General features: G+C 40.6%; 1 protein-coding gene across 1 annotated transcript; it reads right to left on the bottom strand.

The window, feature by feature from the left end:
* Window positions 1-11,125: 11,125 nt before the first annotated feature.
* On the bottom strand, window positions 11,126-12,049 carry ORYCUNV1R1536 (vomeronasal 1 receptor oryCunV1R1536). The gene has a single exon (NM_001167225.1). The coding sequence runs from the start codon at window positions 12,047-12,049 to the stop codon at window positions 11,126-11,128; it is 924 nt and encodes a 307-aa protein (NP_001160697.1).
* Window positions 12,050-24,619: the final 12,570 nt, after the last annotated feature.

Raw genomic sequence — 24,619 nt, 5'->3', positions numbered from 1 at the left:
TTTCTGGGGTCGTCACAAAAGGACACTGCTTTTGGGGTCCTTCAGTGTCTTTCAAAAGTCTAATATATTTGTTCCGTTTCAGCATTCACTCTTTGATTTCTAGTTGTTTTAACTTTCAACTCATACTTCTTTTTCATACATATTGAGATAAATCATAGTTGATTGAATTTCTGCTTTTCTGGAAATAATTGACTTCTGAAGTAAGCCTTTGGTGACATATACCAGCTCATGCCATTCTCTGAAATGAAATCGTCTTAACTTTTTTTTTTAAAACTGTAATCGTGGAAGCCATTTGAATTTTTAAAATTCCAGTTTGTCCTCTGTTTTAAATGTATTGTAGCATAATAGAAGCATAGCAAATCATGTTAGGCTACTCTGGCTTTCCCTTACCCATAGAGAAAATGCCCCAGGACACTCAGAGGATACCTAAAACCAATGATAATACTGAGCCCTATATATATTATATTTTTCTTAAAGATATATACCTATAACAAAAATTTAATTTATGTTAAGAAGAGTCAGACATTACCAACAATAACTAATAAAAAATAGAACAATTAATCTCCTGTATAAAAGTTAAGGAAATGTTGCATCTCTCAAAATACTCTGTTATACTGATGATGTATGATGATATAATGCCTAAGTGATGAGATAAAGTGAAGTGATTGATATAAACATTATTATGTAGTATTTTAGACTACTAAATATTACTTAAAACCAAGTTCAAGAATATCATTATATTGATGAATTTTATTTCAGGAAGTCCAGCAAGACACTCCTATGAGTTTGAGAGTTGGTGGGTGCATGAATTTTGAAATGATAAAGAAATGACTGCAATTCATAAAAAAAACTCTATTAGAAGAGATCAGTAAAGTAACACAAGGTGGAATGAATTCTCTTTAAAGCACAAGGTGGAATAAATTCTCTTTAAAGCAAAGTGTGCCTGTAAACAGAAGTATATCTCAGTATTACTAACATGACATGTACGAGGAATAAGGAACAAGAAAATGAGTTATTCAGGAAACCAGGTAAATGAAATATTTGGAAAATGGGCTGGATTAAGCTTTCAGCCATATATTACTGAACTTTGTTTCAAAAACAATATCTGTAGCAAGTATGGGAATAATTTTCTGCACTTTTCATTATTTACACATCAAGAAACACATAATGTCTGTGGGAAGGCTTTTGACCAATGCTCAGTCATAGCTAATCATCAAAGAATTCATTCTGAGCAGAGACATTACACATGTAATGAGTGTGGCAAGTTCCTTAACAGGGACACAAAACTTACAAGGCATCAGAGAATCCACACTGTAGAGAAACCATGGGTGTCTCCTGTGTATGGTAAGGATTTTGTGAAATCCACACCTTTGATGTTGTGAGAGAATTCATACTGGAGAGAAACCTTACAAATATACTGAGTGTTTCAAAACCTTTTCTGAGCTTTCCAACCTTCCTCAACATAAGAGAACCCTTACAAATATAATGGATATGGTAGGGATTTTTCCACATGTTCACAACTTTGGAGTCCTGAAAGGATTCATACTGGGGAGGAAGCTTACAGAGGTAATGAGTGTGGCAGAGCTTTTGTTGGGAGTTCGAACTTTAATCAACTTAAGATGTATCACAGCATTTTGCTTTTTAGAGTCTTTGTAATATGACTTCATATCTGGTAGGACTAATCTCATTTTTAGGGTTTTCCTGAATGTACATTTTGCTTATTCAGTAAATTTCCATTTAATGATCCTACAATACCTAAGGTTACGCAGTTTGGCTTGGAAAGCTAACAGTATAATGGCAGCAACCAGATCAGAGGTTCCCAGGCTGTGAGTAGGGGAAAATAGTGACTTCAGACATGCAGGAGGGCACGCTCTGTGGGAATGGAAATTCTTTTCTTCCTATACCATGGTGTTGGAAACTAATAGAACTCTACACCTAAAAGGTGTGCATCTTCCTTCATGTAAATTATGTCTCTATAAATGACATCTGGATAATACATATCCTGTAACATATTCATAGAAAGGGCTCTTCTTTAACAGAAGTTGTAAATCTCCCAGTTTATTGGATGTAAGATACCATAATTTGTTTTTTTAAAATATTTATTTTATTTATTTGACAGAATTACAGAGAGAGGTAGAGACAGAGCGAGAGGTCTTCCATCTGCTTGTTCACTCCCCAGATGGCCACAATGGCCAGACCTGCGCCAATCTGAAGCCAGCAGCCAGGAGCTTCTTCCAGGCCTCCCACGCAGGTGCAGGGGCCCAAGAATTTGGGCCATCTTCTACTGCTTTCCCAGGCCACAGCTGAGAGCTGGATCAGAAGAGGAGTAGCTGGGACTAGAACTGGCACCCACATGGGATTCTGGCACTTCAGGCCAGGGCGTTAACCCACTGAGCCACAGTGCCAACCACAAGATACCATAATTCATGACACACACCCTCATTTCCTGTATCTTTCTCACAAGTCCAGTGAAGGAAAAGAATCACTCTGTGTGTTTCCCTCAGAGGGAATGTTGAAGTACATAGAGCTTCATCCCTCACAGGCAGACCCTCCACCAGGGCTGGAGCAGGGGAGGTTGAACGGCTTTTGCACCAGCAGTGGGGCCCTCGTCAGGAGCTCAGAAACAGCCCTGGTTTAAATATCATGTACAGCAGTGGGAAAGACTCCCTGCCACATCTTTGAGTACAATGTTACGTTTAACGTTTCACAAATGCTGTTTGTCACATTAGCAAGTTTCCTATTCCTAGGTTGTTGAGTGTTTTCATCACGAAAAGCTGTTGAAATTTGTGAAATGTTTTCTTTGAAAAAATTATTTATTAGAAAGGCAGTCATAGTGTGTGTTGGATGAGGGGGTGGGGTGGGAATCTTCAATCTCATGGTGAATTCCACAAATGGTTGCAATGAACAGGGGTGAGCCAAGCTGAAGCCGTATCCTGCAACTCCATCTGGGTGTTTCACAGGACTGGCAGGGGCCCAAGTGCCAGGCCCTTATTGCATTCCTTTTGGAGGCACATTAGTAGGTTGCTGGATTGAAGTGGAGCAACAGGGACTCAAGGTGGTGCTAATATGGAATATCAGAGTTGTAGGCCATGGCTTAACCTACTGTGCCACAACACTGGGCCCTCACTTTGTCTGCAGCAGTTGTGATGATAAATGTGTTTTCCTTTATAATTCTGTTAATGTAGTTTAATGATTCATTTTTGTGTTGAATTACCTTGGGCTTCCAGGGATAAATTCCTCTTCTTCATAATGTATAATCCTTTTTTTAAAGCCACAGCATTGTTTTCTTATATTCTGCTGAGGATTTTTGTACCTATATTCATGAGGGCTAGTGGACTGTAGTTTTTCTTGTGCCTTCTTTGGTTTTGATATCAGGATAATGCTGATGTTACAGAACGAAGAAGTATTCCACTTTTCTGCTTTGGGGGAGAGTTTGAGGGTTGGTGTTAATTGTTGCTTAATATTTGATAGAATTTACCACGGAAGATATTTGGTCCTTTTCTTTGAGTAGATTTAGAATTAAGTTAGTTATTTTTTCTTCCTAAAAGTTGTGATGTGAGATATTAAGAATTATATTTTCATTCTGTATCCCAGGTTCCTTGCACAGAATCCTTAAAACATTTAGAATATCTTGATAGGGGTGAAAGGAGTCTGGTTTAAGAATTTTAAATTATAAGCCTCTTTCAAACCATACCCCTAATTTATGCTAATGAGGTGACACTTGGGGGAGAGGGCCTCCAAGTAGCTTTATGTTGCTATATTGCTTATCTCTTTTGCATTTGTTTTCTGTGCTTTTGGTGTCATACCCCCGAGAAATTGCTGCTAAGACTGTTGTCAAGGAACTTACCCTAATTCCTATAAGAATGTTATGTTTTTGTCATGAGATAGCTGGGTTTATGTTCTTGTATATGACACAAGAAGAAAATTAGTAAAACAATCAAAAGATTTATTTGCATGAAAAGTGGAAGTACAAGCTCATGAAGGAGTTCAGGCATGCTCTAGAGTGGGAGGCCCTCCAGAGGGTGTTTGCAGGTCCATTGATTTACATGATCTGGAAGCATGGGGTGGTATCTGCAGCCAGGTTTCACTGAATACTTTCTGAGGGTGGAGTTTCTGGGTGGGTCATGACTACCTGGAGGTAGTCCTTGGTGTTTTTTGGAAATAACAGAAATACCACAATTTTATTTTTATTTGACAAGTAAATATTTTACATATGAATGGGTTACTATGCAATGTTTTCATACATATATACACTCTATAATGAAAACAAGGTATACGTACTTACCTCCTCTAACAGGTATCATTTCTAAATGAATCATTCCAAATATTTCTACTACATTTTTGTTTGGAAATATACACAGAACATTGTTGCTACTTACACTAACATTCTGTGCACCATGACATGGCCAAATATATATGCTTCTATGTTTACCTTAAACTATTCTTAATAACTGTACTATTTATTAATGAATTCAATTGAATTTTATTAAATGAAAATGCATAACAATTCAAAGAAAAAAGTAGAAACATAAAGTATTCCACCTGAATCTCACTATGGAACAAGGAGCTTGGCGCTCTATCTGGGTTTCAGGTTGTCCAAGTTAAGCAGCTTCCCCAGGGCAATTTCCTTCATCCCTGCTGTGAGCTCCGTGCCAAAGATGAGTCTTAGGCACCAACTGATTCTCAAGAAGGTTATTCTAGCAGGGCTCCCACAAGCCAGGTACTGGGAGCAGACTGGTGGCCTATGCAAGAGATCAGGGGGATGGCCATAAGGGGCTCCACCCCAAGACCTCTCAGAAACTTTGTGAATCAGCCCCCTTCCTTATGCCTATATTCAACACAGGTTGGATACTAGGAGTTTCTGTGCTAACGGGAGTTGGAGCTGGGTTTGTAGAGGAAGCTGTGCTTTAGGTGAGTGAGAGCTGAGTGTGTGCTGGGGTGGTCTTGTCTGCTGGGATTCCCTGGGCCAGGCCTGGAAATCCCCAGACAGGGTCTCATCCTACAGCTGAAGGACAGGGAGTATCAGCCTTGCCAGTGTCCAGGGGGCATTTAGCCATCACTGGCCTTATAGCCAGGGTTAGTCTCCTGTAGTGTCCCTACACATGGGGACTCCCACATCAGAGTAAGTGGATAAAGTTATTCTTACTAATATTGCTTTGGATTTCTCACTTTATAATTTTCCAATGTTATTGATTGCTAAAGTGCAAATATAATTTTATTTCATCTCTCTACATGTGTGCATATATAAACACATAGAAACATAAATATCTCTGTACACATGGAAATAGAGAGATGAGCAGAATGTCTCTCAGTGCCTGTGTCCTCTGGGCTTCAAGGTTACTGCAAGCCATCACCATAAACATATTCCTCTCCAGAGACACAGAGGAGTACAGCATGGAACATGTATTTTGCCTACATGCAGAATTGTCCAGTTTTCCTATAGATACAGAAATCTCCCTCAACAGATCTCAACACCATGCCAGGATATTCCAGACAGGGTGCTCTGTTCATAGCCCATGCTGCCTTGGTGTCTTTTTTTAATTAAAGGAAAGAAGTTATTATTTTAAAAATTCTTTTTTTAATTAATGAGGAAATATAACATTAGTTGCAATTCATTCTTTGAAAGTTAGTACAAGAAAATTCACTGGTTTCCAAAGTCCACTATCTAATGCACTTCAATTTCCAAGTCAGACTTTAGACTTGTGGCGTTGGACAGCCCACAGCCTGTTGGTTGGTATCCTGTGCTTTTTCATTGATGGACAGAGCAGCCAGGATTCTCCATTGAATTTCTCATATCCCTGGCCTTTTCCTGCCCCAAATCTGAGGTGACAAAAATCCCCATATTTTGACATTAAATAACTTATTTATGAAGATAATCAAATATATCACTGCAGAATTTTAAATTTCAATCTCTTGTTTTTCTTACCAACCTTACAAAAAATAAAGGTTGCAGTTTTTTATGGATATTTTGACAATTTTAAATAAAATGTTTTTGAAGTAATTCACTAGTTTCATTACACTATCCATATTTTCTATTGAATGTTATTTCATGCATTTATAATATTCCCTAACAAAAGGAACATTGCTGATGTAATTATGGTTACAGCTATTTCTTTAAAAATTATTTCAGGAATTTATTGAAAGGTTTTTTTCATCTATGTAAAGGGCAGAGTTACCAAGAGAGAAAGACGGACAGATATAGATCTATCTTCCATCTGCCAGTTCACTTCCCAAATGCACACACCATCCAGAGCTGGGTAAGCCAGGAGCCCATCCAGGAGTCCAACATGGATACAGGAGACCAAGTACTTGGTATCTTCTGCTGTTTTCCCAGGCCATTAGCAGGGGGCTGGGTCAGACATGGAACAGCCATACCCTGACCTGGCCCCCCTAAGTGATTCCAGAATTGTAATCATCTGTACACACTATGTCACAAAACCGACCCCAAGGAATGTTTGACGTGGAAAAGTTTTCAATATATAATCTATTAAATTTTTTCAAGTGACCTATTAAAATGGGATGTACATACAGAAAGCTGTACACATAGAGGATTTACAACCTCACAGACCTGGAGAGAATCACACACCCATGAACACAATGCCACAGTCATTGACATAAACATGTCCATTATTTCCACAAGCTTAGACCACCCTTGTGATTTATTATTATTTTTATTGTGATCTATAAAAAGGACACTTAACATAGGATCTACCCTGTTAGAGGATTTTCACTATGTGATCCAGCACTGTTAGCCACAGTCACCGTGCTGCAGGGCAGAATTCTAGTCCTTCTTCCTTTGCAAACTTAAAGCTTCTCATGGTGTGATCAGGCTTCCAGTTTCTTCTGTTTGCAGCCCTGCAGTGTCCCTTACATTCTCTGCTTCTTTGAATTTACTATCTTTTTTATTTGTTAAGATTTATGTTAGGTTTTGAAAGTCAAAGTTATATAGACAGAGGTAGAGAGAGTGAGAGAGAATCTTCCATCCACTGGTTTGCTCTCCAAAAGACCACAAAAGCCAGGGCTGTGCCAAACTGAAACCAGGAGCTAGGAACTCCTTCTGGATCTCCCACATGAGTGCAAGGACATAGCACTAAGGCCATCTTCCACTGCTTTTCCAGGCACTTTAGCATGGACCTGGATTGGCAGCAGGCCAGCTGGGACTCAAACAAGAGCTCCGATGCTTGCTGACAGCATCCCAGGCAACAGTTACCCACTGTGCCACAATGCGGCCCCTGAATTTATTGTTTTTGTCTCATATAGGTGAGATCATGTAGTGATTGTCTTTCTGTGTTTGACTCACTTCACTTACATAATGTCTTCCATGTCCATTCATGTTGGTGTAGTGCTACCATTTCCCTTTTTAAGGCTAAATATTATTCCAATGTTAAATAGCATGATATCTTTATCCACTCAGCTGTCAATACATGTTTAGTCTGTTTCCATGTGATGCATATCATGAAGAATGTGTAACAAACATGACTTTGATGATTTGTTGAAGTTCACATTTCATTTTCCTTGGTTACATAGGCACAAGTGGGGTCACAGGGTCATATGATTGTCTCATTTTTATATTCTGAGCCACTGCCATTCTCTTTTCCTTAATGGCTCCATCCAGTTTACATTGCTAACAGCAATGTACAAGAATTCACTTTTTTCCACATTTTCCACAATACTTGTTACCATTTCTTTATTTATGGAACTTTTGTCATGTTCCCATAACTGTCTCTTTGCTGCCGCATTCATTACATCAGATTCAGGGGGCACCGTGACTTCTCCAAAATCTCCACATTTCTTTGTGGAGCTAGGAACATTAAAAATAATTACAAAATATTGGAATTAATGTGAAAATAAAATAGTAATTCATATTTATAACATAAATGCATATTCTTTATTTTTTTAAATAAAGCATGTATTTATTTAAAAGGCAGTGTTACTAAGAGCAGGAAGAAACAGATTGAGATGGAGAGAGAGAGAGAATGTTCCATCTGCTGGTTCACTACCCAAATGGCTTCCACATCCAGGGCTGAGCCAAGCTGAAGCCAGGAGTGTTGGGAGTGTAGCAAGCAAAAGGAGCAACAGAACAGTTAGTCTTCATCTGAAGTTTGCTGCTAGGCAGAACCTAGCATGTTTGTGTATTGTCCAGGATTACATCAGCCATTTGTATAGCACATGTACAGTTCAAGTAACTCTAAGATTCCTTTGAACTGTGTTTAGTAAGACATACTAGATAAGCATGTCTGGGAAAGCAGCTGCATGTCCTTGTGGGTCCCAATATCCCTCAAGAGCTCAGTGCTCTTCTTGTTGGTAGGTCATTTATTATCCTTAATCCATTCCTTTGGCCACACTCTGTGTCCAGGAGGAGTGTCCTCACTGAGAGTGTTTTAGCAGAGGCTATGTTCCCTACATCCCCATTTTTCTTGTTTTATAAATGACCCTCAGTTATATGTTGGTTTTGGAAGCAGGGATTACAGTCTTTACAAGTGTTGGTCAAAGGTGTGATGCACTGAGGAAGCAGCATATCAGGATCAATGAGGCCAGGACAAAGCAACCATAGAAGAACCACTGTTTGACCCAGGTGCTGTGATGAATAGGGATGGGAAAAAGCAACATAAGACAACATAATAACAGCAATGAGTTTTTTGTCATTTGAGTTATGGCTATCAAAAGAGTCTCACGGTTTTTTTCTTGATGTTCTTGTTGAAGCAATCACTGAGCTGAAGCAACTAGTGACTTCAGATCTCCCAGGTAACCAGTGGTCTGTCAGGTAGAGGAGGTCTCTGACATCCAGATGTCTGAGTTGGGTCCTGAAAACCTTGTAGCCAACTTATGATGCCATACAGGGCAAATGCAATGAGCAGGAATCTACCCAGGTTCTCTGGGAGAGGAACAGAGGGATGCCCTTGTCCCCACATTAGTAGTGGTTCTGGTAGCTACAGGAAGCTAATGAATAGTATCTGTAGACACACAGAAGTTTCTGAGTGCTCATACTTGAAACCATGATGTAACAGGCAGTTTTAAGTCTTTCAATCCTTTGTACTCCTTTCAACAGGATCGAATGGTGATCATTGACCTTTTCCTATTTTTCTTTTCTGATTAATTTTTATGTCCTTGATTGATTTTGTTATTGATTAGAAATACAAAATATGAGTTGAAATTTCTTCCTTGGCTGTTTCTTTTATCAAATCCACTATTTTTCAGAAGTCCACTTTATCATTCCCAAATTTGCAAATTAGGGCAATAATGACAGACATCACTTAGGCTGTTTGGGCCCCTGTGCTCAGTGGTGGATGGTGGAGCCAGTATTCCCTACCTGGCATTTGTGTCACTTGAAATTTTCTGTATCTGAATCTGAGAGGATAAAAATCCCTTTCTAGTTATGACAGAAAAAAGAAATATATATATATATATATATACCATGTAATATAACACATTACATAATCTATCAATAAACAGCATAAAATACTAAAACTATTTAAGAAATTAACTTGGAATAAGTTAAGATAGAGTAAGGACATCGACCATATGCAATCCACGAGTCCATAAGGAAACGATGGCTCCAATCTCAAATGTATATATTTTTATATCAACCATGAAAAAACTAATTAATCCTAATAGTCTGTCAAGTAGATGTTTTCAAGTTATTTGGATTAAATACAAGTAATAAAAAGGGAAAATATATCACATGTAAATTAAACCAATTAAGTACTTTTCATGATGTACATATAAGATAAAATAGACATCATGGTTAAAGCAATTTGTTTTTATTTTAATTCCTATCATTTTTCATTTATAATTTTCTAATACCATTAATTGTAAAACAAATATAAAGTGATTAGACACATATACACACATGTGAATATGAAGTCATATATCTGTATGTAAATATATACACATATACACACACAAATATACTGCTTGTATATATGTTATATGTGTCAGGTTTTTATCAGTTTCTTATATGAGCTAACACCATGTGGTTTTTATTTTTGTTGCACAAGATTATACACACATGCATTAGGCCAGATTAATTTTACTTTTCAAATATTTAAATCTTTAATATCTTGCAAAAACCTTATGCTCTAAAGACAAAGTGTTAGTAAAATATCTCACATATTGAAGAACTGTTCACATTATTTTTGGAAAATGTTCAGACCAAAAGTGCTACAGGAACCAAATGGATTCATGTCTGACACCTTCCAGAAGCTCCTCCCTCACTTACTCCAACACAGGATTATTTCCTGACTTGAGAGACAGGAGAGGGCACTGTGGGACCTGCTTCCTGCCACTCTGCCCAACTGGCATCTTCACATCACGGAAACAATGGATGTACAGAACCCCAGCCTGTGCCATTTACAAACTGCAGCATATGTGTTTTCAAGAGGCAACATTCCCTTGAACTCTGGAAACTCTGAAAACATCCACATAAATGAGCAATTCCAGTTCAGTTTATATTCATCTACCTGCAAATGAATACAATTTCTCCAGGAATATCAACACACTAACACTCTGAAACTGAACTACCCTGCAGTTAAAGTCCATGCTATTCATGATTCCATGGGAAAGTTTTTGTTTCTTCAGTATCTTGAATGATGTCTCAAATTGTGTCCGTTTTTGATGGAAACATTCCTGCCATTCTACAACCACTTAATGTCAGGGAATTTTACTGTGCCAGATGAAATTTACACTCTCAGGGACTTCTCAATATCACCGAGGAATCTGTTGTTTTACCTGTACACAATGTCTTAGCTCCTCCATTGTAACCATTAATAAAATTTCACTTACATAGGTATTACTGTGATAGGATCTCACATTTTTCTGTAAAAGTACTATTCAATAGAAGAGGAAGGAGGAAGATTGGTGAGAGGGAGGGTAGGGTGGGAAGAATCACTACATTCCCATATCTGTATTTGTGAAATGCATAAAACTTGTATATCTTAAATTTTAAAAATAAATGTGACTTCCAAAAATAAAATTACTATTCAATTAAGTTTATTTTCAAGCAGAGCTCAACTGTCTCGTAGGCCAGATACTTGTAAAATGACTGCTTCTTGAAATGAATTTTGTGTCTGAGGAGCACATAAAAAGTATGCAGCCAGCCACTGTGAATATCCATAGAGTTTACTTCTCAGAGCACAGAGGACTTTGCGGCTATGATCCAGGGAAGGCAGTGTGTGGGTACCCTGGAGTCATAACTCATGAGAATGTAGGGGCTGATGGCAGGGAAACACCCAGCAATCAGTGTGGAGGCTTTCACCAGCCATATTTTGCGAATACTGAAAAAGACTAAACCAATGTGAAGAATGGAGGACAGGCTACACAGCAGTACGAAGCTGCTCACCAGGACAAGGATGCTTTGTGTGGCCCTGGACCCTGGGGAAGATCTCTGGGAGAGAGTGTGTATGTATTGCACCTGCTGCTTGTGCCTGTACAAGATGAAAACCATGAAGCTGCTGGCACAGAGCATGAGCCCTACAAACACAACATCACGGAATAACATCAGTACTATGTACAATAAGTCAGTGATTTGCCCACGTGGCATAGCAGAACAGTAGCCATAATCCATTTTCCTTGTGATATTACTGTTTTGCCATCTGGCAGTGACATGCAGAAGTACCACAACATTAAACATCATGTTCAGAATCCAGCAGAGAATAGTGGAGGAGCCAACATACTTGGGGGCTTTTACTTTAAGCCCCATCCACCTGCAGCAGATAGGACTGATGGTGATGGCCTGGAAGACACTCAGGAGGCAGGTGCTGCCAATGGATACATCCCTGCTCACTCTGTGCACATAGAACACAAGTTTGCACCCAGTATCATCGAGGAAATGCTTCATCCCCAAAGCTGCCATGGTTTGGGGGACTCCTTTTGAGAGAATGACCAAGGCATTGGCTACCGTCAGGTGTTTGAGAATCAGATCTGTGAGCCTAAACTTGCATCCTGTGAAATAAAGGATGAGATAATGGAGAAGAAGAGAGGAATTCCCCAGAATCCCAGCCAGCGTCTGTACTAGAAAGACCATTCCTAAGGCCAGGTCCCTCGAGGCCATGCTGTCAGTTCCCAGCCTCTGCTGCTCATCTTCTGAGTGAGAGAGAATCCTCCGAAGAATGTGAGGCAGGGACCACACAGTATTCTTGTTTTCCTCTAAAAGATACAAAGAAGCTTTCAGTAGGGAGAGTTAATGATGTGTCTAATCTGAACAACATTTTTGGCTCAAGAGGGGGCTTGGAATTGGCTGGCTGATCAAAGCAGTGCAGTTGAAGGTGACGCTACAGACCTGTTTGCTTTGTTCCTCACATAATGCAGTGTCTAGTCATTCTCATACCTGGTGATTTTATCTTAGATAGCTGATTTCATTACTTTGTCTGTACGTCTACATGACTGTGTAAGGACTGAAGCTGTAAGTTAATACCACCTATGGATAAGATTTAGATATCTTAACATTCAGATTTAGACTTATGAAATAATTCTATAGGGACCCATTCCATACAAAATTCTGTTTAAATATAGATTTGCCTGTTTATTGAGATGGCCTTCAACTAGGATTTCTTTTTTTAAGGGTTTACTTTATTATTTGAAAGAATGAGAGAGAGAAATTCCATCCACTGGTTCACTCTCTGGCTGTAATGGCTGAGGCTGGTCCAGGGCAAAGCCAGGAGCCAGGATATTTTTCCATCTGCCAAAAAGGTTGCGCGGCCCAAGCACTCTGGCTATCCTCTGCTGCTTTCCCAAGCACATTAATAACAGGATGGACTGGAAGTGGAGCAGACAGGACTCAAACATGTGTTCATATGAGATGCCAGTGCAGCAGAGGACAGCTTAATCTACCACATCACAGTGCCAGTGACAAGGATTTCTTTTATGCCCAAATAGAATTGGCATTGTCACAGGAATCACTGAACACGATGCTACACCCTAAGCTATGTGACATGAAATACCATATATGATATGATAAATAGGATAAAAGACTGTAGAGTAGAAACTAAATGTTACTAATTTCAGATCATATATTATATGGATAAATACCTGACACATGTAAAATCAGTAGAAATGAGGTGAGATTTCTAAAACATACTAAATTATAAGCTATCCAGTAAAGAGAAAATGCAAGCTGTTAAGCTTTGTATATTTTATAAGTTGAAACTGTAGATTTGGGGATTGATGTGAAATATATTAAGATCAGACTTCAGCACAGGAAACTTTTGTGCCTCAGAGCCGCTATCTGGAATCTCGTATGTAGTGTTACCACTTCCTCTTGTGCTAACTGCCTAAGCTGAAAATGGAGAACACTCTCTCCAATATCAGGAGACCATGGATGTTCTCAGAAGGAAACAACCACTGTCTCTTTAAATAATTCTAGCACGCAGCATCGCAGGGAGCGTCTCCTCCTAGCAGGTGCCATCTGGACACACAAGTTCTGCACAGCACCAGATGGCTCCTGTGGGTTCACATCTCTTCTGCCAGCTTTGTGCTGTGAGTGTACTTTTGAGGGGCTGGGTTTTTTTTGGTGCAGCAGATTAACCACCTCCTACGATGCCAGCTTCTCATTTGAGTACCGGTTCAAGTCCTGGCTGCTCCACCTCTGATTCAGCTCCTTGCTACTATGCCTGGAAAGCAGATGAAAGCCCAAGTACATGGGCTCCTGCCACCTACAAGGGAGACTTGGAAGCAGTTCCAGGCTCCTGGTGTGCACACTCTCTCTCTCTTGCTCACTTGCTCTCTCTCTTTCAAATAAATAAATCATTAAAGAAAAGATATTCACATTCAGTCATCCTGAAAACGCTATGTGAATATGATAGGGATTACAGAACAGCAATTTAATATGGAACTGAGATCCTTAAGCATATTACAAAACAAGTTTCACTATTAAATTCCTACCATCAGGACAATTTTAATAGCTTTTTTTTTGTAGTCAGAGCCCAATGTTATTGTTACAACCCATTTTATTTAAAAAAAATGAAAATTTCCTCAAATGGATACATTACTCCATTTCATTGATGGTAAAAAGCATTATTGAACAGAAAGAAAGCCTCTACATCTCCTGTCTTTTAGCAGAGATGGGTTTCATGAAAAGTTAGGACCATCTTCTCACTGGATGACTGGGCCGGCCCCTTCCTACTTTCCTGCTGGACTGTGGTTTCTGCATTTTTCCTTTGCTGAACTCTGTGTGGTGCAGCATTATGCCTTGAACCATAATGTAAGTTAAAAATGTTATCTCAAAAACAATGAAGAAAACATTAACTTGAAAAAAAAGTTTATAAACCTGTTATAAAAACATGTTGTTACAGGAGTGAGGCTGTATCCCTATGACCTCATTTTACCATAGAACAAAATTTACTTACGTTTTCAGTGTTAAACATCTAAAATTAAGATTTAAACATCAAAATATGCAGTACAACACAGGTTGTTTTGGTTTATAGTAAATGACACAACTGCCTTTGGGGGCTGCTGTCAGGTTAGGCCCTCATCTCTCTACAAGCTCTGCTCAGGCCTCAGAATGATCTCTGCTTCCTGGAGGGGCTGTAGCGGGAGGCTGGGTTCCAAATGCAAACCCCCTTCTAATAGGAGGTCTTACCTGGCTGCAGATTGGTAAACCTTGGTTTTAGACTCTCTGTCTCAGGATACAATGCAAACGCTCACCTGTCTCCTCTGATAAGGAGAGCGAGGACTCAGGGTGATGTTCACAGCACCAGTGCTTGTGTTGGGATGGAGACCTTGGGAAATGGTGTGTTATGTGTGATGTCGCCTCCCCTCAGAGCAGCCATTATCTTATCACCTGTCCCTACAAGCAGAGGACAGGCCTGGGGCAGTGAGGATATTTGTGAAAAATGTTCCCCAGTTCCTTGTGACCAAAACCCAATTAGAGGTTTGTAGTTACCATCTGCCAAGAGACTGCGGCAGTGTCTGAGAGTCTCCTTCATTTCCCTGATGCCTGGAGACAGACCGGGTCACATAGGGAGGGAGCAGCTCCTGCTGGGATCTGCGACAAGAGGGGCTGCCTCATGCTCATGTGTCCTCCTGAGTTTTGTGATACCTGAGAATCTTTCCTACTGCAAAGTATATTTTCCACAAATCATAGGCCGCTGAGCTGATGCATCATTTAAATTAGCAGACAATTATAATAGCACATCCTCTGAGGTGGATATTCAATGGGATGCAAGCAAAGGAAGAAGATGAAATTTCACTTAGAAAGCATTGGACTTTCGCCCCCAGCTCAATCTCATTTCATGTGGAAATGCAGGGGCATGAAAGTGTGTTTGTGACAGAGCAGGGTGATGTGAGGCCCCAGGGAGGGGCCAGCGGTGCACAGGAAGAGAGTGTAGGGGTGCAACAAGACATACTGCAGAGGGGGAGATGGGAAAGAGGGCCAAAGGAATGAGAGTGTTGAATTCACAGAGCGGTCAAAGTGTGGGGTTGATGTTCCAAGGGTGCCAGGTGTGCAAGGTGACTGCACAGGAAATGGTGTGTGCGATTCAATGAGGTGTGCATGGGGTCATGGGAATGAGACTGTTCAAAGGGATGGCTCCCAGTGTAGAATGTGGTTAAGAGCAGAGTAGGTAAATGGCACATGAGACTTAATGTCTATGAGAGGCAAAAGGATAATGACAGAGACTGACAGGTGCCACATGTGGGTCCTAGGGGCGACCTGTGGCGCAAGGCAGAGGTAGAGGTGGAGGGGGCTAGAACCTGTGTGCTGAGCAGTGATTCTGAGCACAGGGAGACAAAATGGGAACAGGCTGTGAGATATGCAGGGAGGGTGGTAGAGATGGTAGTAACAGGAGCAGAATCTATGGCTCAACCAACCCCAGCCATCGCTGCCTTGCACCCTTGGTCATCCCTCCTCCCTTTTGTCCTCTCCCTTCTCTCCCAGTTCATTAAAGAAGCACATGCAGTGACCTGCACCCAGAGCCCCCTCTGCCCAGCTGCCATCTGAGCAGCACCAAGGCACTAGGACTGAGCATTAAGAACCATTGTGCAAGCTGGCAGGGCACCGGGTACCCAAAGAGCCCAGCTCCCTCATGGGCCCTTGCAGAATGTCCTGAGAGACCTGCCTTGTTCTGACACTACATCCTTTATCTCTAGAGTCCAGTTTTTCCTGAGTCCTCACTGTAGTTGTTCCCTCTGTTCTGAGTCTTGGTGCCAAATGTAATCAGTACAGGTGCTCACTAATATAACTGCTCGGTTAAGAATATCCTCCCCTCAGTCTCCATGCCCAGCTCCATCTTCCTTTCTCAGATGAGCTCAGAGGACACCAGAGATCAGGGTGGCTGCTCCTCTTGCTCCTGGGGAATCACTATTTCTTGACACCCAAACACTGTAATAAATAAAGGGCAAGAAAGGACTTAAAATTTCATGGGTGAAATTTTCAATAAAACATGGTCTCCATTCATTTCTGTATCTTTATAGATCACTCGGTATCTTCCTATGTTCAGAACAACTAAAATCCAAGTGATCAAATGCATTACAGAATGAATGTTCCACCTTTTTTAAAAAAGTATGCATCACTCCCCCATCTGCATATAGATGGGACTCATCACACCCAATCCAGGGTTTGCCACAGTTGACTCACATAGTTCATATGAGTTACAAACACAGATCCATGCATGTGGAAGCATATAGGACAAGTTCAGTTGGAGAAAATTTTGCAAAGGCTGGCATGATGGTAGAGTGAGTTAAGCCCTTAACTGTGATGGCAGCATCCCACTTGCTGCAATGGTTTGAGTATTGGCTGCTCTGCTTCTAATCCATCTCCCTGGTAACTCACCTGGGAGAACTGCAGAACATGGCCCAAGTCCTTGGGCCCATGCCACCATGAGGGAGACCTGGATGGAGTTCCAGGCTCTTGGTTTGGCCTAGCCCAGCCCAGTCTCTTGGCCTTCTGGAGAGTGAATCTGGAGGTGGAAGACCTCTTTGTCTGCCACTCTGCCTTTCAAATAAATCTTTACAAAAGAAGAATCACTTCCATGAAAGGATGTGTGTCGCTTATGAAATATAGCTTTGTTCTGAAACAGCTGCCTTCTGTAGCCAACTTTCATCCTACAGAAGTCCAGACAAGAGTTCAGCCTTCCCAGTAGGGAGAGATGGACAGTCTTCAGTGGGCACAAGCAGTGCTGTGAGATTGATGGGTATGTGAGGGGGGCTGCCATTCTTTAGCTTGAAGCACATAGAAGTGGGCTGGATGCTGCAACACCTTCATCACCATTGATGTTGGGAAAGGGTCAAGGTGGATAAATCCCAGTCTGGCCTGGCCACATAACAGTTTCTCATTGGGGGACCCCAGATGTGTTTAATGGGATCCCCACATCTTTGGGTGGCAGTGCTTAGCTAACTGAGTCTCCACCCTGGCAACCCTTTGTGCTGGTTCAGGTGGTTTCTGCATTTGCAGAGGTTCAGTCAACTCCTCTGAGGCTGGAGCCAGGGGTGGAACATTAAGAAAGTGGCCAGGAGAACCTAAAGTGGAACAGAACTTCCAGTGTTCAGCATGGTGATATCCTGACCCATTTCTGGGGACTGGATACAGGTTGTGTTCCACTGAGGCAGTACATGGCCTGCTGTGTGCACTGACTGGGGTGGGTCAGTCCAGCCCATGTTTTCATGACTACAGCCTGATTTTTGACCATCACTGGAAAGGCAAGGGAAAGCAAGGAAGGAGGCGTTGTCTGTGACTCACTCCGGGCTGGGGTCATGTCCTGAGAGGTTGAGAGGAGGGACAGCAGGGCTGCATTTATGGCCCATTGGATGCACAACAGCCTTTATGTTGGTAAGGATGAAGAAAGTGCACTTCTAAATGATACTGTTGAATGCACATGAACAGCCTGAATATTCTGAATAAGAAGAGTTGTAAACTCCGATTGACAACAAAACATTCCTCTCTGAGTGTTTCAAACATCTATGGATGCATTATGAGAAACCATGTTCTAGACCAGAACAATAAGGCTTTGAAGTGGATCCTTTAATGTGGAGAGCTTGTCTTTCCAATCAGATAGTACATTTAATTCACTCTGTAAAAATCATAGCTTCATTAACCTAGATGTCTAATGATAGGAGTTTCGTGGAATAATCTGACCTTATCAATCCAGTAGAATGGCTATAACATATTGAAAGGATTCTCCTCTAGCTCTCGGTAGAGCAGGAATCGTCCCAGTATAATAGAGAAAGCAGGACAGATCTTTTGTCTTGTGTCAAAGACTAGCACGTTTCAAGTATTGGTTCTGTCTAATTGTTATGAAGTACAACCTTTCTGAAATTATATAACAGAGGTAGAGTTTAAAATACTCATGATATTCCTAAGAACTAACATAAGTCCTACCATTTCTATCCCATAATAATCAATCCCCATTTCCAGGGACTATTGCTCACACAGATCCTGATAATAACCTTCCATTTTTCAGAAATGCAGTTATACCATACACAGTTAAAATCAGACATTTCGTTTTGTATCGCTATTGTATTTTGAGTATAGCATGTGATGTTTTACACTGTATACCATATATTCAAGAAATGTTTTGGTCTTAACATAAAACCTATAAACTGAAAGATCATTATAAAAATTGAAAGAAAGAATAGGTACCGATGCTATGGTGCAGCAGGTTAACACCCTGGCCTGAAGCACCAGCATCCTATATGGGCACTGGTTCAAGTCCTGACTGCTCCCCTTCTGATCCAGCTCTCTGCTATGGCCTGGGAAAGCAGTGGAAGATGGCCCAAGTCCTTAGGCCCCTGCACTAGTGTGGGAGACCCAGAAGAAGCTCCTGGCTCCTGGCTTTGGATCAGCACAGCTCCAGCCATTGCATTCAACTGGGGAGGGAACCATCAGATGGAAGACCTCTTTCTCTCTTTGCCTCTCCTCTCTGTGTGTATTTCTGAGTTTCAAATAAATGAAATAAATCTTTAAAAAAAATTGTAAGTTTGCAGAAGGAAAAAAAAATCTCTTGATGATATATAGGCTATTTTCGAATTTGCACTCCTTGAATCTTGAATTTTGCAACTGGAGATCATTAGGCTTAGTGAAATAAGCCAGAGCTAAAAAGACAAATATCAGATGCCTTTTCTGATTTGTGGTAGATAATATTTAGACAGTATTAAATTCTTTAAAGACTGTGAGTGAAATTGAATCTTTGGATTTGATTTGTTTATAGTCCTTCTCTGTATTCTTACTGAAAAATGGTCATTTGATTTTTATTTCTCAAACCCTTTATTAAATGGAGCAGCAATGGTCGTTTGACTTTTTATTTCTCAAACACTTTAGTGGAGCACTAGGCCTTTGAATATAAAGGGATTTAAATTATTAAATAAAAGTTTAAAAATGCAAAACAAAAATTATGTTATCACAAAAATTAAAAGAAAAAAGGAAACGAGTAGGAATGAGGTAGAGAGAGAGGAGTGCAGGAATAGAGGGTGGAAGGACATATTGTATTCTTTTTTTCAACTTTTATTTAATAAATATAAATTTCCAATGTACAACTTTTGAATTATAGCGGCTTTTCCCCCCATAATCTCCTCCCACTCCCAACCATCCCATCTCCCACTCCCTCTCCCATCCCATTCTTCATCTCTTCAGATCATATAAATAATTATAAGAATTGTTACCCATGAATTACATTAATCTGTTCTCTTTATGTGAATTTTCAAATGTCAATAAATAATACATTTTTAATTTTAATTTCTAATAAGAATTCTGCAATTATTATCTTCAGTGAAGCCAATTAACTTGAACTCATTTCAGTGAGCAGGAGAATGTGCTGTGTGATGGCTCAATGAAGAGAGTTGCATTTACACTTACAATAGACAGTGGCACAAGGCCATTTCCAATCCTTGCTTGTATGGAAGTGGCAGCAAGGTTACACTGTCCCCTGGGCAAGGGTGTGGAGAATTCAGGTGTGCAGATGGAGTGAGCTGGGGGCCAGCAAGCACAGTGGGGAGGTTTCATCATTCATCTCTCCCCCCTAAGTCTGTGCCTCCCTTTTCTGCACTGTGTAGCATACGGGGAGAGCCAGGTCCTAAACTTCACATTCTTGCTGCCCATGCAGGCACCCATGGGAAGCCCCATAGACCTGGGAACTTTCAATCTGTTTTTCACCTATCACCTCCTCTTCCACTGAACCACAGAAGAAAGGAAGGTAAAAGGGTCACTTCTGGGGCTAGCGCTGTAGTGTAATAGGTTAAGTCTCCGCCTGCAGTGCCAGCATCCCATGTGGGCACTGGTTTGAGTTCTGGCTGCTCTTCTTTTGATCCAGCTCTCTGCTATGGCCTGGGAAAGCAGTAGAAGATGGTCCAGGTCCTTGGGCCCCTGCACCCACAAGGGAGACTGGGAAGAAACTCCTGGCACCTGGCTTCAGAATGGTGCAGCTCTGGCCACTGAAGCCATCTGGGGAGTGAACCAGCAGAAGGAAGACCTCTCTCTGTCTCTCCCTCTCAATGTCTGAAACTCTACCTCTCAAATAAATAAAATCTCTAAAAAAAAGGATCACTTTTGTCCAAGAGAGCTATAAAAGTCAGTGTTTCTCCTTCCAAAAACTCCCATGAATCTGCAGTTTCATCTTTAATGCGGCCAGAGTCTGAGAAGAAAGGGAAGTGACCAAGGAACACAGTGTGTGAGAACAACTCTGTGCTAGCAAGGATGGCACAAGCCAGGCCCATCCAGCAGCTTGCTGGTTGCTCTCAACTCAATCAAAGCATGGTGCCACATTTTCAGATCTCTCAAGGTCTCAGCTTGTGAACATTTTAAGCATTTTAAATTGCTTATTCTAATCCTATTTCTCGAAACTTATGAACAGGAGAGTGGAGGGTAATTATTCCTCCTTCTCCCCCTTATGGTAAACAAATTTATTCCATGTACCCTAGAGTAGTCTCTTATTCTCTAACCCATCCCACAAAGGGTCCTTGTACTTCCCATTTGCAGAACATTGTGTCTTTCTCAGTCTCCTATCTTTATCCAAACTGTTAGAAATGTATTGGGCCTTGAAGTGGGATGTTTTATCTTTGTAATTTTGGTCTTGTGTACAGTCTGCCTTTATGCCCAGTTATTAAACTACTAATGTCTTTGGAGGTGATTTGTTATGTGAAAATCCTTGAAAAGATATTTGGAATAGACAAAATAAATGTTGGAGGTAATAGTAGGGTCTCATGCAGGTAATGACCCTCCACAAGGTAGATTTCTGCTGTACAAACACAAAATAACTGATCATCAGAGCAAAAAGAGCAAGTGACATTCTGAACACAAGAGCCTATTTTTTTTTAAGATTTTAATTATGTGTTTGAAAGACACAGCAATAGAAAGAGGGAAAGAGGAGAGATTGGGGTCAAGAAAGAATTATGTGTAATATTCCAGCGCACCAAGTAACCAAGAGACAATAAAGACAACACAATAGAAAAATTGGACAAGGCCAGCGCCACGGCTCAACAGGCTAATCCTCCACCTAGTGGCGCCGGCACACCGGGTTCTAGTCCCGGTCGGGGTGCTGGATTCTGTCCGTGTTGCCCCTCTTCCAGGCCAGCTCTCTGCTATGGCCCAGGAGTGCAGTGGAGGATGGCCCAGGTGCTTTGGCCCTGCATCCCATGGGAGACCAGGAGAAGCACCTGGCTCCTGCCATCGGATCAGCGCGGTGCGCCGGCCGCAGCGCGCTGGCCGCGGCGGCCATTGGAGGGTGAACCAACGGCAAAAGGAAGACCTTTCTCTCTGTCTCTCTCTCTCTCTCACTATCCACTCTGCCTGTCAAAAAAATAAAAAAATAAAAAAAAATAAAAAAAAAAAGAATCTACCCAAAGGAAATGAAATTGGCAAACAAAATCTGTCTGCACCCTAATGTTTATTGCAGCTCAATTCACAATACCAAGACCTGGAATCAACCTAAATGCCCATCAACAGTAGACTGGATAAAGAAATTATGGGATATGTACTCTTTAGAATACTATACTGCAGTAAGAAACAATGAAACCCGGTAATTTGCAACAAAATGGAGGAATCTGGAAAACATTATGCTTAAGTAAATAAGCCAGTCCCAAAGGGATAAATATCATATGTTCTCCCTGATCAGTGACAACTAACTGGGCACCAAAAAGGAAACCTGTTGGACTGAAATGGACACTATGAGAAACAGTGACTGGATCAGCCCTTGCCCTGACTGTTGATGAACAACTTAATACTTTATCCCTCCTAATATTTTTTCTTTGTTCTACTTAATACTATTGGTTGAATTCTGTAATTAATACACAGATATTCTTAAGTGTTGAAACTTAACTGAAAAGTGATCTGTGCTAAATATAAGAGTGGGAATAAGAGAGGGAAGACATGTACAATTTGGGACATGCTCAAGATGACTTGCCCCAAATGGTAGAGTTAGAAACATACCAGGTGATTCCAAATCAATCCCATCAAGGTGGCACGTACAAATGCCATCTCACTAGTCGAAGTAAACAATTTCTGTTCACAATCACAATGATAGGACTAAGAGTCAAAGGGATCACATAAACAAGACTAGTGTCTGCAAATACTAACTGATAGAATAAAAAAAGGAGAGAACGATCCAACATGGGAAGCAGGATACACAGCAGACTCATAGAAAGGCCGATGTCCTAAACAGCACTCTGGCCTCAGAATCAGACGTTAAGGCATTCAGATCCGGCTAAAAAGCCCATGAGAGTATTTCTAGCATGGAAATCCAAGACACTCTGCCAAAAAAAAAAAAAGACCTAAATAAAAGATCTCCACTAGTGCGATTCCAGTGGAAAGAACAGGTCATCAAACAAGGAAGTACCTTTCTCTGAAGGGAGGAGAGAACTTCCACTTTGACTATGACCTTGCCTAAATATGATCAGAGTCAGTGAACTCAAAAGGCTTCCATATCCTCGGCAACTCATGACAAGAGCCTAGGGTGATTACGGATGCCATAAACAAGAGCGTCAAATTGTTAAGTCAACAACAGGAGTCACAGTGCACTTACTCCTTATGTAGTATCTCTGTCCTTAATGTGCTGTACATTGTGATGTAATGCTATAACTAGTACTCAAACAGTATTTTTCACTTTGTGTTTCCATGTGGGTGCAAACTGTTGAAATCTTTACTTAATATATGCTAAACTGATCTTCTGTATACAAAGAGAATTGAAAATGAATCATGATGTGAATGGAAGGGGGGAGGGAGCGGGAAAGGGGAGGGTTGCAGGTGGGAGGGAATTTGGTGGAGGAAGCCATTGTAATCCATAAGCTATATTTTGGAAATTTATAATCATTAAATAAAAGATAAAAAAAGGATAAACCAAGGTAAATCTATGGCCCAATGATCTCCCCACCATTTATACACACAACAAACCTTCACACACGTTCGCCAAAAGACGAATTCTGAATTTACTTCTGGCACTGTTCCTGAGAGTCCAACCTGAAAATGACTTAAGCAGTGTTGTGCCTGAATCAGTTGTTGGGTGTTCACTTCGTGTGCCCTTCTGCAGAGAAGCTAATGAGTATCTGGACAAATGTGACAGTACAGTTACAGTCATGAGCAACATAAGAAATGAGAAAAGCCCACACAGGTCATTGCTGTGTTGTTTCAATCATAGCACAATGGCTGGAGGCAGTCTGCCATCGTGATCCTCAGGGGATGTGGGAGGTGCTAAGGGGTGAAATGTGGAGCCTGGGGTGAGGGAGGGCAGCCACCTTCTAGTTCTTGATCCAGAGAAGTGTGCAGCTGTGGAATTTCAATGAGATGTCAATTCCAGACCTGTGTGTGTGTGACATGAAAATGATTACCATAGATTTTAAAAGTTTGCAGGTGGTTGATAGATTACTGCTGGAGTGCCATCGCATTGTCCAGGGGGAGTTAAATGTATTAGGAACTACACTGTGACTAACTATGAGAAGTATCGTGTGTTTTCCAGATTATAAATGAGTAGATTCTGAAGATAGAACTGTCAAAGTGTAAACTGTGAAACCCATGCAGATGAGGGGTATTCAAAAGCTTTGTGGAAAATGCATGTAACAACCACCATCCTTGACTTTCAAACATGTTTTGCACCAAAATAAAGTTATCACTTAATTTCATTTTCCTAATAACTTTTTTGAGATACCCTTATTTTATTATATTTATTTATATATTTATAAATATATTTATTTATAATAAATTATATTTATTGTTTTATTATATTTATTTATATACTTTTAAATATATTTATTTATAATAAAATAAGGGTATCTCAAAAATTAAATATATCTCTGAATGAAAATATGTGGATGAAAAGAGCAAAAGTATTCCATGAACTTTCATCTGCTGATTAGGCAACATGTTATGAAATTAACTAATATATAGACTGTTAAAAAGAAGAACTAATCTAAATGAAAGTAGAAAAAGTAAGAAAAGTATTTATTCTACCAGGGCTCCCACAAACAAGATATGTGGAGCAGGCTGGTGGTCTGGTCCAGATTCAGGGGCTGGATGACCACTGGTCATAAGGGGTTCCTACCAAAGACCTCTCTAAGAAACTGTGTGAATCAGCCCCCTTCCTTATGCCTGTATTCAGCCTAGGTCAGGTACTAGGAGTTTCTCTCTTAAAGGAAGTTGGAGCTGAGCTTGCAGGGGAAGCTTTGCTTTAGGTGAGTGAGAGCTGTCTGTGTGCTGTGGTCGTCT

The sequence above is a fragment of the Oryctolagus cuniculus genome, chromosome 18 (genome assembly GCF_051225735.1).
Source record: "Oryctolagus cuniculus isolate XC-2025 breed Fujian yellow rabbit chromosome 18, ASM5122573v1, whole genome shotgun sequence".
In the NCBI taxonomy this organism is placed as follows: domain Eukaryota; kingdom Metazoa; phylum Chordata; class Mammalia; order Lagomorpha; family Leporidae; genus Oryctolagus; species Oryctolagus cuniculus.
Note: the sequence above shows the minus strand (reverse complement) of the source record. Positions and strands in the feature narration are given on the sequence as shown.

What these genes read in the sequence shown, in the direction of transcription:
- ORYCUNV1R1536 (NM_001167225.1), bottom strand. Translation starts at nt 12,049, where the DNA reads ATGGCCTCGAGGGACCTGGCCTTAGGAATGGTCTTTCTAGTACAGACG.